At 40.4% G+C, this 13,086-nt stretch overlaps 1 protein-coding gene across 2 annotated transcripts in view; it reads left to right on the top strand.

Annotated features, from left to right (window-relative positions):
- The window catches only part of AGK (acylglycerol kinase), a 38,388-nt gene that overhangs the window by 688 nt on the left and 24,614 nt on the right, over positions 1–13,086 (top strand). For both annotated transcript variants that reach the window (XR_013928703.1, XM_080390878.1), the window contains exons 2-3: positions 8,233–8,272; positions 12,440–12,519. Coding sequence is in view for 1 of the 2 variants with exons in the window: in XM_080390878.1 (XP_080247004.1) it covers positions 8,233–8,272; positions 12,440–12,519 (120 nt within the window). In the remaining variant the exon portion in view is untranslated. The remainder of the gene's footprint in view (positions 1–8,232; positions 8,273–12,439; positions 12,520–13,086) is intronic.

Below are 13,086 nucleotides of genomic sequence, written 5' to 3'. Positions count from 1 at the left end.
AGGCTGATGGGAAGGCACCACCACAGCACGGTGGTCGTGTGCCTATGGGTTTTCCCACCTCCATTTTTTCTTTTAATGGTGCCGGACACCTTGTGAAAGATGCCAGATCGCTGTTGCGTGGGCACGTGTGCCTGCCTTGGGGCACGGTGGAGTCCTGTGCCTCGCCAGTGCACCTGCTTTGCCACTGTCATCCACACAGCCATAAGGAGCCCGCCAACTGCTGCAGCAGCAGTACTGCTAACGTCAGTGGTACCAAGCATGGTGTCATTTCCGCTGTTTATCTGTAGAGCAAATGTTCCTTTACAGTAAGCAGAATCCTTGTTTGCAATTTTTTAATAGCTAGGCTTATATTTTAATCCCTGTCCTTCAAGATTGTGGTGAATACATTTGACTAAAATGCAAGTAAAGCCAAATTATTTTCCAAGAATTGTTACTTTTGGTGTTGCTGCTTATCCTGTCACCGTCTTAATGCCTTTTTACTTGTTAAGCAGTGATTTTAGTGGTGTTCTTTGCTGCTGCCAAAACATCGGTGGAAAATTTAGGAAAATAAATCTGTTTTTATTGTTTGTTATACTTTCCTTCTTTATTTATTATATATTTCCTTTGCCTAGGGACTTCTGCATTAAATCAGCTTTTGATTTGAATGGTACATCTACTTTAGTTGCTTACTTATTACCTGAAGCACTAAGGCTCAGTTGAGTGCAGGGCAACTAGCAAAAAACCTCTCCCTCTGTACTTTTTTCCTTGTAATTGCTGATTGTAGGGCAGGCTATGGTAAAATGGAGAATAACTGTGTAAAAGTGGTGTTGACAAGGTCATGGTTTCACATGTGTTCCTAACATGGACCAACAGACAGAAAAGAAGTACTATACGGCTGTGTTGTAAGCAGAAGTAAAAAAACAAAAAACCCCAAAACATACAAAAAAACCCAACAAAACAAAACAAAACAAAATAAAAACACAACCAAAAAAACCTGTGCTAAACCAGTTGGGTCTTTTTGATGACTTTGTGTAATGTCAGTGGATCCTTGAGCTTGTATTTCATCCACCTTTTTCCTCAGATGACTTGAGCTTTGAATTTGGATAAAATAGTGAAATGTAAATGAGTAATTATTTGAAGTTCTGTCATTCTAGATACCTCTTAGCCAGCAGAATAAACTTGATGTAGAAAATGAGGAGGAAGAAATTGCTCAATGACATTCATACAAGGGGCTGACTGGTGAGGCAGAGCAGCCTGTGACCTTCCCAGATACCCTGCTTACGTAAGTGGCCTCTTTACCCGTCTTAGTTGCCACAGATACTAATGACAGCAGAGTGCATGTCAGGCCTGGGTACTGTAGAGAGCTACTAAAATAGAGCATTAAGAAAAAGACTGTATTTGCTCCTTGTGCATATGGAGAGCAGGCACTTGAGGAGGCCTAGGAGCAGTGGGAGACACAACCAGTCTCCCCTTTGTTTCTTGTGTCTGGGAATTCATGTACCTGTGTAGTGTTGTTTCCAGCTGTGTTGATTTCCTGTGTAGTAACTGTGAAAACACATTATGATCATGGAGAACATGAAGTGTACCACAGGTGATACGGTGGTGAGTAAGGAGGAAAACATGAAAGACAAACAAAACGGGAACTTTTGGTATCTAGATTTCAGTACTTGGAGGTTATTTGCACCAAGTGTAGGCATGGTGCTTTAACCCAAATGATGCAGTGGTAGAAAAAATATGTTTACACGTCTCATTCTTCAATCTTCCCTTTTATCTGTAAGGGAAAATACAGCATTTCTTTATCAGATGTTGGAAATGCAAGGTAGGAAATCCTTTGATGACAAAACAGCTCTATGTGACTTTGATGTAAACTGAAACACAGCTGTAAAGTACTGCTTTGAGAGGTTTAAATAGTTTGGAAAAAGTAACAACTGTCTAGCTGTTTCTCTGTGGAGGATTGTTTTAGCCAGGGACTAGAAAAACAAGGAGTGACAGAAGAACCTGGTGGCAGGAGTGTAAAAATTGAAAGGTGGTTTCAACAGCCCTTTTGTGGTCCGCTGTGTGCAGTGAAGGCCTTACCTTGTGGCTGCTGGATGGCAGGAAATAGGCCAGGATCCCTCTCTGCAGCCTGTTTTGTTTCCAAATTTGGTAACGGCTTTTGGTGGTTTGTGCTTGGTTGGTTGGTTTCTACATTCCCTCTTCCCAGTTTCTTTGTTTATGTACCAGTTGTGCTGAGGAGCATGAGAGGTGCCTTTTGCCCCGTGCACAAGCTGCCGCAGGCAACTCTTGAAGAGGTTAATGAGGGAACCACTTATGGGCTGTGTTGGCCCTGAGGCTTGCTGTTACCAACATCAGAGGCTAAATCAGTGTGCATGAGGCATACTTTACTAAACTTACATTTGCCATTTTAGAACAGCTTAAAGGTTTAGTGAAGTCTTGTGCTTCAGTTTCTGGCATCACCGGAGTTTGTGATGAAGAGGCTTGCTTTAGCACAGCATCAGTTCAGTTTAGCCTCTGACCTCTTGGAATTATTTGTTCATGTATTTGCAGCTGAAAAAAAATTTGTTTCCCATCCTGCATTCCTCCTCTTGGCTTTTCAACCCTCATGGATTTGCTAAGATATTACTCTTGCAAGAATAAGATAATTTGGTTTTTTGACTTCTCCGGATTCATTCTTCTTTTGGATGCACAGCTTATGGTGTGTGCATTAAGTGGAACTGTTGTAGGTAACAATCAGTCCTGCAAAGGTATGACGCTTCTTCTGTAGTCAGTCTCTACGGGCCCATAGGGACAGAAGAGCTCTGGAGTAGTTCCTTAAGACTTTGGGAGGATGCTACTTGGACAAATATAGACAAGAAGAATGTTACCTTTTCCAGACCTGTGCCTTTTCCCTGCCTGGAAATGGACCTGGGTGTCCCCTGCAGACTGTGCTGTGGGGTCTGGTGTGGATGCCCTTGTGCTCCACAGGCTGTGGAGGAAAGAGGGGCACTGGAGTGTAACGGTTCATTGCTGAGTTAGTCTAAAGGTTGTGGATGATGGTAACTGTAAAGGTTGAGATGCTTCTTAGTCCAGTCTTGTATGATAATCTCTTCATGCAGCATTTAGTTTCTGGATCAGTGTGTTAACCTTTCATCTTTGGAGGTGTGTGTTTAAATACTGACCGATTTCAAAGTAAGGAGTTTTTGGATGAACAGGAAAAGAGGAACCTTTGTGCTGATTCCTCCTCCCCCGTTTGTGATTCAGCCCTTCTAAGTATGTAATATAACAGAAGGTGCCTCTTCAAAAGAGACATTGATCAGCAGGTGGCGAAGGTTTTTCAGGTATAAAATGATAAGCGTTATGTCTGGTTGAACTGTTAACTAAAATGCTATTGCTATTCTTACAAAATTTTAGCAAGTTAAAATACCTTTCTTCCTCATAAAAGAGCATGTTTTTAAAATCCATTGTCTTGCATTTAGGATAGCAAATACTCTTGGGGTATTGGAGAAGTAAGAAGATAACTCAATGTTGTCACATGTGAGATTGCCTCCCTTTAATTTCTATGGATTACATGAATTCACTTATTAGCATAATTTTAATCTATAGCGTATCACACTACAGGTATGAGGGAGGGACACTGAATTTATTGTACTAGAACAAAGCTTAGAGGGTATGCAGATTGTCAGATACATGCTCATACACAGTAATGTGATTTAGTTTAATATATACCTGTAAGGCTTATTATAGATAAAGTAAAGATACCATATGATTATTTTAAAATTTCTGCCAAGTATGGAAGCCCCTCTGTGACCTTTGTGTCCTGGGTCACCTTTCCTGAATTGAGCTGCTGCTGTTCTTTGTATGTCCAGGTGGTGCAGTGAGTCACCAGCTATGACAAATCAGCAGAAATTTAATATTTGGGATGATGAACATCAGTTTAACTGATTGTCAGATTTGGCCAGACTCTTACAGTGGTGTCACTGGGTAAGTGATCATCACTTTGTCAGGATGGGAACCCTTGATGTTATACTGAGGTGGTGGACTCATCAGATACTCAGTTTTACTCTGTATTTGTTAAAGTATTGACTTTCTCCATGGAAAATGCTGGCAAGGCATCTGGGCCTTTGACTGCTTGCCAGTAATCTGAGTGTTATTGTTATCTATAATTTGAATGTTAGTCTCTGTGTGTTTGCCAATTGATAACTCACTTTGTCACCTTTCTGCACATACTTCCTGAGTGACTTGACTTTATTTCGACAAAACTTGGTCAAAAAAAAGGGGTATAAATTCTGAGTCCTGGGTAAAGGTGATGAAAATAAGATTTGTCTTTCATGTCCTCTCAAAGTCAAGCTGGAAGTAAATGCTAATATCCAGCAAAGAGAGTGCTGTGCTCTTGCTGTACTGGAAGCAGCCAAAAAGCTCTCTGCTAAGATAAAATCTCTTCTTGGATTTCTGTTATAGCTCTTGAGGAGTGATCCTATATGCACAGCTTGGGTCAAGTTTCTCCTCACAAAATCCTGTGTTTTGATGCAGACACTGAACTGGTGAGTTTTTAGGTTGCTTCCAGTTTTGACAGGGGATCTCACACCTGGGCTTCTTCATACATTTGTAGTATGGTCACTTTCAAGGGAGTTGCTTTGGTTGACTTCAAGACAAAGGCTTACTCTTGCTACAGCTGTGGGCCTCAAACAGCTTCTTCGGTCCAGGTTTGCTTGTTGAAGTTCATTGCTCCCCTGGCTGACCTTTCATTGTGGGAATTGTCCTTTCAGCCCTGGCATCTGCTGGCACTCTGTCCAAGGATGCAGTCGTAGCTGGAGGGGCATATCTACTAAATATTGTGTGCTTATGTGTAAGAGTGTTAATTCCCTATTCTACTTGAGAATGCTTAGTACAGGAGCAGTGGCCACCAGTCCTGTGCTGGGCATGTTGCAAACAAATCAGAACAGCCCTTGTTTTAGCAGATCTTATGGATGCCGTGCTGCTCTCACAGCCCGGTATGTTCTGGCAGCCTGACATGGCTGGTGCATGGTGAGCTCTGGACAGTTGCCTTTCTTTTCTTTCTGTGTTGGTTCCTTGCTTTGGCGTAAGCCTGCTCTCGTCTCCAAAGAGTCTGGCTGCCAGCCTTACAAGGTTGACTGATAACTTTGTCAAACCAGTCAGAGTTCTGGCCATGGGTTCAGCTTAGGACATCCTCTTTCTTCCACACCCCACTGCCACTGCTCGTTCCTCTCTGTCTCCCATTTTTTTACTGCTTAAGCAAGTTGGCCCAGTTGTAAGCTGCGTGATGCTGAATTCTTACAGCAGGAGGGCAGCTCTAGGTTGGCTAGCTGGTGCAGTACTGCACAGCTGTTTTGCTTTAAGGCTGGAGTTGTGTCTGTAAGCCTTTAGGGGAAACTTAAAGTAAATGATTTTTAATTTGCTGTGGATATGGTGCAAGTCAGAAGAAATCTCCCTGTGTTCTTTAAGGCAGTGCAGTAATTTCCCTCAGCCTCTACCTGATCATCTTTGAGTGTCATTGAAAAGGCATTGTTACTACGTAATAGTAGTCAGTAAAGTACAAAAAAAAAATCAACAAAATCTCATGTTTATTATTAAAGTCTTCTCTGGGAGCTGATACGCAGCTATATTCTGATAATCTCAATACATACTGAGATGGAAGAAATTAAGAAGTTACCTTTTTTTGTTATTTTTAACATTTTCCTAGCTGTATTTATTAATTGGTATGACCCACAGAGGACTTCCAGACCCACTTGTGGTACTGGGTGATGAGCCATATGAGATGAGTAAAGGCAAGAGCCTATACAGGAGGAAGACTACTGTTCTGAGACACACCCCTGTGAGTATATTTGCATGCATAACATTTTAAGAAAATAAAAATTCTCCTGTTACCTGGCATCTTTAAGCCAAATTTGGGACATCTTTAAGCCAAACCCAGATGACTTTGAAATATATGTCCTAGTTGAATCAGTGGGAATCCTGTGAATGTGGCTGGGATGGCATGGGATTCTGGGTGCTGTGCTGCAGGAGAGGTCAGACAAATCTCGTATAAATTACTGGACAGTAAATGGTTCTTCTAGTCTCAGAACCTAAACCTTTTCTTTGACACCAAAATGATATGTATCAGAGCAGACTTCTTTTTCTGTAAATACTTCAGTGCAGGGGAAAATAAGCGTAAATGTTGACATCGAAACTGTCAAGCCTAATTGACTCTGTTGAGCTGAATCAAGCTTGCATCCTTGACAGTTGTTTTGAGGGTCTTTGCACATTGAGACAGAGGGCACGGTATCTTTTGCTTGCGTTTGAAAAGTTGTGCTGGACTCCATTTTAAAGGCAACTAACACTGCAGCGTAAGGTTTTGGGCACCAGGAGAACATACCGGTTGATGATGTGGCACAGCTTGACTTCTGAACAAAATAGCATCAATGTGTAGTAAACAGATAACACGGATTTGACTAGAATTGTTAGGACAGCAATCTAATACATCAGCTGTGCAGCCATCATTTGATAGTTAGCTTTTCTTGATATCCTGTAATATTTCAACTTTATGTATTGAAATTGCAATTGTTTTGTGTTTGCTCTGGCCACATGTAGTCACAGAGTGGGGGAAAAAAGTCCCTATGTGAGGGCAGGTGCCCTCAGCAGTGCAGTGTGGACTTAGCCTGTTGCGCTACCTTGTTTGAACTGGAATTAGCTGTGACAATGTTGTTTAGCTTGGAACACAAACCCTTTCAGAGGTAGTTATTTTAGCTAGTGCACTTTCAGTATATTAATGCGATCAAAAAGAAGCCTGTTGCTCATTTATTTCAGGTGCTTAATACAAATGACTTACTCCTTTGGTTTTAAGGAGCAAACATGACGGTTGAAAGCATGCCTCTGAGGAAATTTTTTTTTAGACATTCCATTTATTTGTTAATCCTGGTGAGGTATTATTCACATATTTTCTTTTTCCAAGCTTGAATTCTTCCTTTGTCTTTTTATTATTACCACGAATAAATCTGTGGTTTCTTCGCTGTGTTATTTTCTCAGAACCCAACTTTATATCTCTCGTGAAGTCACCCTGCTTCTTCTTTTATGGCATTGCAGCATCTTTTGGTGATGCCAAAAAGAGCACCTTGTATAGCTCTTGTGACAGATCAATACTGTAAACTCACGGAATTGAATGGATTGCACTCATTTTGGGTCCAGAGATCTGACCAAGGCCTTGCTGCCTTTTCTGCCGTTTCCATTGCAGGGTTTGGCCTGATGAACCACACTTTGTGGCAGGAGTGTGCTGCTTTCCTAGTACAGTACCTTATTTTTCCTGGTTAGCCTTGAATCCTAATTGGTGTAGTGTATTCATCTTGGTATGCTGACTATAATTGCCGGGTTTTGTGCTTGGTGTTTTTGACACATAATAGACCATCTTGCCAGGTGTTGGCAAGGGCAAGCTGAAGGAGTTTTTTGGGTTTAGGAAGGATGGGGAGTGTTTGGTGTCTAAAGGACAGGTGAGACTCGGGCACTGCAGAACAGGACTCCCTGTTTTGTCTGCAGGGGCCAATAGGACGTTTTTTGGTCTGGGGAAGAATGGAATTTTGTTCTGCACTCAGAAGCTCTGTCTCCAGATGCTTGCCAACTATACACTGCTTACCACCTTGCTAATGCTGTCTTGTCATCAATGACAAGCACAAGGATTAGTCTGGAATTTATTTCTGAAATGACCATCAGTGACACATCTAATGGTATTTTCCTATTTGTTTTTAAATTTCATTTAGGTGAGTTGAGAGTGATTTTCACCTCTCTGAGTTACTGCTTTAGGCCACACTCAGACCTAGGTGGATGGTAGGTGTTGCATTAACTTGTGTTTATCTTACAACCTGATGGAGAGGGGAGTTCACAAAGATTTAAGTCCATGAATGTTAGACTTAAGTCTTCTCTAAATCCCTTCTGTACTGCCAGAATGGTAAGTATCTTCAGTGCAAATAACAGGCAGTATTGGCATTAGAGGAAAACACACCTTAGATCTGGAGTACAGTCATGTACAAATTTAAAAATAAATCACAGTGTCTCATAGCTTACGTAATCTCAGTACACTTGGCATCCTGGTCTTTGTTTTCTGCTTTTCTTTACTATAGAAGAGGTATTGGTTTGCATATGCAGAAAAAAAACTATACATGTATGCTTAAATGGGTATGTTTCATCCTTAAAATGTGTTAAATAGGTCTTAACCTGTATTTTTTTAATTTTAGTTTTAAACTTACACAACCTAATGTCCACTCTCTTTTCTGTTTTACTTAATAGTGATAACCTGGTACGAAGAGCTGCATGCCAGGAAGCCCAGGTAATACTGTTTAAGGTGATAAAATTAGATTTATATCTCACTCTTATCTTGGTTGTGCAGGGCTCCTGAGATTTTCCCAGCAGGCCCCCTCTACGTGACAAGCCTTGTAATGGTGCCATCTGTGTTCTTTTGCTAAAGTGCCAAAGGGTGGACAAGGCCTTCAGCCTGCAGCAGAGATGCTGTACTGTCTGTGCCCCGACTGCTGTTGCGATGGACAGCGTAGTGTTATCACTGGGGTAATCTTAGTTACTGCTGTAGGTACCCAGACCTCCATTTCTGCAGGTTTAATTGCTCTGTGCCTGTAAAGTTCTGATAGGAAAATGATTTGTTGATAAGGCAGGAGACTGAAATATCAGATCCACCACAACAGGTGTAGTCTGGGCAGAAGCAGTGCAAACCACTTCACGTTTGTGCTCAGCTGGAGAGACCTTGCCCTTGTCTATTTGATCCTGAATGACTTTATCAAGAATAGTAAGTGTGATGACTGACCTAGCACTTTTGAGACCCATGTACTGGGACCTTAATGGAGACAACCCACTTGCTGATCGCTGGCAAGAAAGCTAGTATTCAGAGAGAGAACCTCTGAGTATACCGACTGTTGCATTTCGTAGTTTGTGGCCTGCATGGGCAACTTGCATGGGCAAGTACTGTTACTGGCTCTGACTACCTTGGTAGTGTGCTGTAGGTTTTTAAGAGTCTTTGTACCTCCCACAAATAAAGGTTTTTTTAAACCTGCTTCTCAATGTCAGATCTTAGAGGTTTTGCAGGGTGTAACGCTGTTCCCGTCATTGCTATGTACTGGGGCCTGAAAAGAACAGTGAAAATTGTTTTACTTATTAAAGACCTTTCCTTGAGGTTACCCTGTTTTTATGGTGCACCTGAATAATCTCAATTTTAGCTTGCCTGCTGTTGAAGGAAAGATAGTCACAACAATTTGATTTGGGCAATGGGACTTCATGCCAGAATACATGCAAGGGAGCTCAAGTCTCATGAAATAAAAAGAAAAAATCTTTCCCTGAAAATGCTGCTTTCATAAATCATATTTAGAGCTTTAGAGTCAAATGCATTTCCAACTCATAGTATTAGTTGTTCTTGATTTTTATGTTTTCAATATTCATTTTTAATGCATAATATCAAAGTGATGGAAGTTTTTCATATTGCCAAAAATAGCAGTTAATACCTCTGTATTTGAAGCATACTGACCAAATTAAATGATGCAGTGGTATATCAGGAAAACTTAAAAGATCTGGGTGTGTATGCTGTCAAAAAGGTGTAACTGCTAAAGAAAGACTGGTACAAGAAGATAGTTCTACTGTGGAAATTCTGACTTTCCTGTTTCTTAATTCCAGTCATTAAGTGATTGGAACTATTCCATTATGGCTTATTCTTATAAATGAAAGCGCAGAAGCACTGTCAATAAAGCTTCCTACAATTTCAATGGTTAAAGCCTGGGAAAAGATCCTGCAGAAGACTCCTGCATTAGAAAGGAATGAACCAGAAAGCCTAGTAATCAATTCTTGCTGTAATTTCCGTTCTCACTGATGTGTTCGTGCCAAATACTGCTTGAAAACACACAGCAATACAGCAGTAAGGCATTAAATGTCTGATATGTTCTTCAGAATAACAACATCTGTAATTGTTTGAAAAATGCTACTTGCGCTTATAGTGCTGCATAAGTATAGGGAAAAAATAAGAGGTAGGCTTGGCCAAGAAAAAGTTTAGCCTGGATGAAGGGGGAGGGTTTTTCCTATTATTTTTACATCAAATTTTTAAGTTACAACACCAAATTGATAAGGCACCCACCTTCCTGCCAAAGTACCCGCTACAGCAGTATTTCATGTAAAGATTCCACCATGCATGTCTGAATTTAAATATCAGTTTATGATGACAGCCTCGGGGTGGCAAATGATCATAGAAAGATTCTATAATGAAGAACCTATTTATCATATTTTAAACCTTTTGCACCTCATTCTCTGGGCAAACCAGCGTCAGCTAACTGTGGACTTCCTTTACGAATGTGGTCTCACTGATTGACCTTGTTGTTACTGAGCTCAGGGCATGTGTTTAAGGGGTCTGTTTAACTGGCAAACAATTCAGTCTCTGAAGCAGGGATAGTTTTCTGTAAAGTAATGTAGTTTCTCTGTTAGTTGTGGTGTCGCAAGTCGAGGCAGACTTAAAAGAAACACTATGTCTGCGTGGCTGGATTTGGACAAAATGGCCATTATTGTTTATACAATCTATTTATATATCTTAGACAGTGCAGGTGTTAGACCCTGATAGGTTTTTGTGTCCTTCTTCTTGCTTGCTATTTGCTGTTGCTGTAGGTGCCCGTATGCTGCGGTTCTAAGTTCCGATTCTCCACATCCTGTTTACATACCTGACAATTTGTGGCCATCTTAAAGGTACACGGCTAGGTCTTTGAAGTCAACTAACTTGCCTGCAGACCCGCTGCAGACCCCAGCAGTTAGTATTCATAAAGAATTATAAAATATTTGTATAGAGAGGTTTTCATAGTTGCAAAATAGTGATTGTCATCTTTGAAGTCCAAATGCAATACCTGGAAGTGTGCATTTGACAAGGAAGTGAAAAAGGCATTGACTTTCCTAAATTTTACCTTTGTGTGTATATATAGGTTTTTAATAACCATTTGTAACGCCTGGCTTTAAGTTGTCTTTCCTTATGTTGTGCTCTGAAAAAAAATACTTCTAGAATTTTGCATTACTATTTTTTTATTTCCTGTCTTAAAAATAAGCGTTTGCTTTAGAAATGCCCCTGTATGTAAGAAATGTCTAAGTATATTACATAAAGAAGTGACTGTCATTACTCATAAATTCTTCATGAACCTTACTGTTTAGAGGAAGCAAATACATCACATTGTGCCCTGCAAGCAAATAATTAATTGTTTCTAACAGCTGTAACATGCTAGAGGTCCCCTTTATTTCCCAGTTCCTGCCCAACATTTTCAATAAAATAAGTTCGTCTGTTTTCCAGTTGATTTTTGAGTAGACTTTAAGAGCTATTTATTTGTTTCCCTTTCTTTGAAGATTCCTTTACTCTCAGACACTTCTCAATTCCTTTTTCTTTCTTGAAGAAATCTGAATGTTTTAACCAACACAGCCAGCTGTACACTGCTTTTAATTGAGGTTTCCTGAGCAAAGTTGGCAAGTGGAATCAATTATAAATTTAAGCAGCTAACAATGACTAAAATCTATTGTGCTTTTTGTGCAGTGTCCACCTTGTTCAATATAAAAATTCCTGCTAGGGGGGATTGATTTTCAAGGTAGAGGGGGAAAAAGTCAGGGAGAATTGACCGTGTCTTGTGTTTAGTGCAGTAGTCTTTTGTTCCTACTTTATTTCTGGGGCTTCTGGATAGTACTGCTGAATACGTTGTCATCCTTGTACTCAAAACGAGTTTAATGTGATGTGGTACTGAGGATGCCTTTTGGTGACCTAAGAGAGGTTTACGGAGTGGGAAGTAACATGCATACAAGCTTGGCCTTTTCTTGCCTCTCATGCTGAAAAGCTATGGAAATAGGTACAAATGGCTAAAAAGTACAAGAGACTGTGTAGAGTAACTCTCAAAGAATTTAAAATAGAGGCATCTATTCAGAATTGGATTGAAAGTTGAAGAGGAATTCAGTGATTTTTATATGGAGACATTAGGAAGTAAAAATGTCTGAGAAACTGACCTTGCTTATAGTTAAGGGCTGATTCTCTGGTGATTATCTTTCGTATGTTCAAAAACTTAAGCATAGAAAATAAAAAAATGAGCAGAAGAGCTAGAAATTAAGTACAGAGGTGGGAAAAGATGCAGTAAGAGGGTGACAGGCAGGTGTGTGAGAATTACATAAGGAAGGAAAATCAAGTAACCTTGGAGTCAAGGGTAGTTCCCTGGATCTCTGCCCATGGCTGAAAACCAGAGATTAACAAAAACAAAACGGTGGTGGGATTGCAAAAACGAGCTGAAGAGTACTTGTGATAGTGATGTGAGCTGTGCTAAGGGTGGAGGTCTTTGAATAGGACACCTGTACAATGGCTGAAGTTCAAGTCATTTGGATGTCATGAGACTTGAAAGCCTGTTGACATTTGTAGAGATACATTATTTTGAACTGTTTTACCAACATGCTTAAAAGGTAAATCGAGCTGTGCTCTTTTTCTCTTACTTAGGCTTTTGGCAACCAGCTGATCCCTTCGAGTGTGCCGTTGAAGAAGGCAACAGTGTTCCTCAACCCAGCAGCTTGCAAAGGGTAACATTTCCCTTTTCCTACACTCATATGTGAGGCACTCTTTATGTATTTTTGCTCTGCCATCCACTATAAAAGCCAGCCAGATTTCTCAGCTCATTTTTACCTCCCTCTGGTGCCAAGCTGGTGCTGTGTAACTATGCCAAACTTTATTTCACCAAAAATATTGGGATGAGAAATAGAGCTAGATGCTTGAAGTGAAAGAATGATTTCTAAACGTACATACGTTTTTAATTTTTCTTTTATCCCATGTTTTGGCCTTTGTCATTCTTTTGCATGTGGAAATCCTTTGTATTACTTCCAAACTTGTGTATGTGACACGTTTCTGTCCTCAAAAACTATAGAAATAAGAGATGACCTTGATTTGAAGTTAGCCAGCAGTGAGTTCAAGGAACCTGTCCTTGAAAGGGATGAGCCCACAAAATAAGAGGCTAAATACGGGCTCAGAGAAAGACTCCTGGAAGAGGTCAGCTGCTATTTTTGCATGCTCGTTAGCAGAAAAACAATATTCTTGGATATGATGTGTGTCTCTTTTTGCTGATCAGCTAAGCTTTGTATCAGTTCCATCTT

This window comes from Falco punctatus (assembly GCF_963210335.1).
Source record: "Falco punctatus genome assembly, chromosome: 6".
Taxonomy (NCBI): domain Eukaryota; kingdom Metazoa; phylum Chordata; class Aves; order Falconiformes; family Falconidae; genus Falco; species Falco punctatus.
The sequence above is the reverse complement of the archived record's forward strand: the minus strand, read 5'-3'. Positions and strand labels throughout refer to the sequence as shown.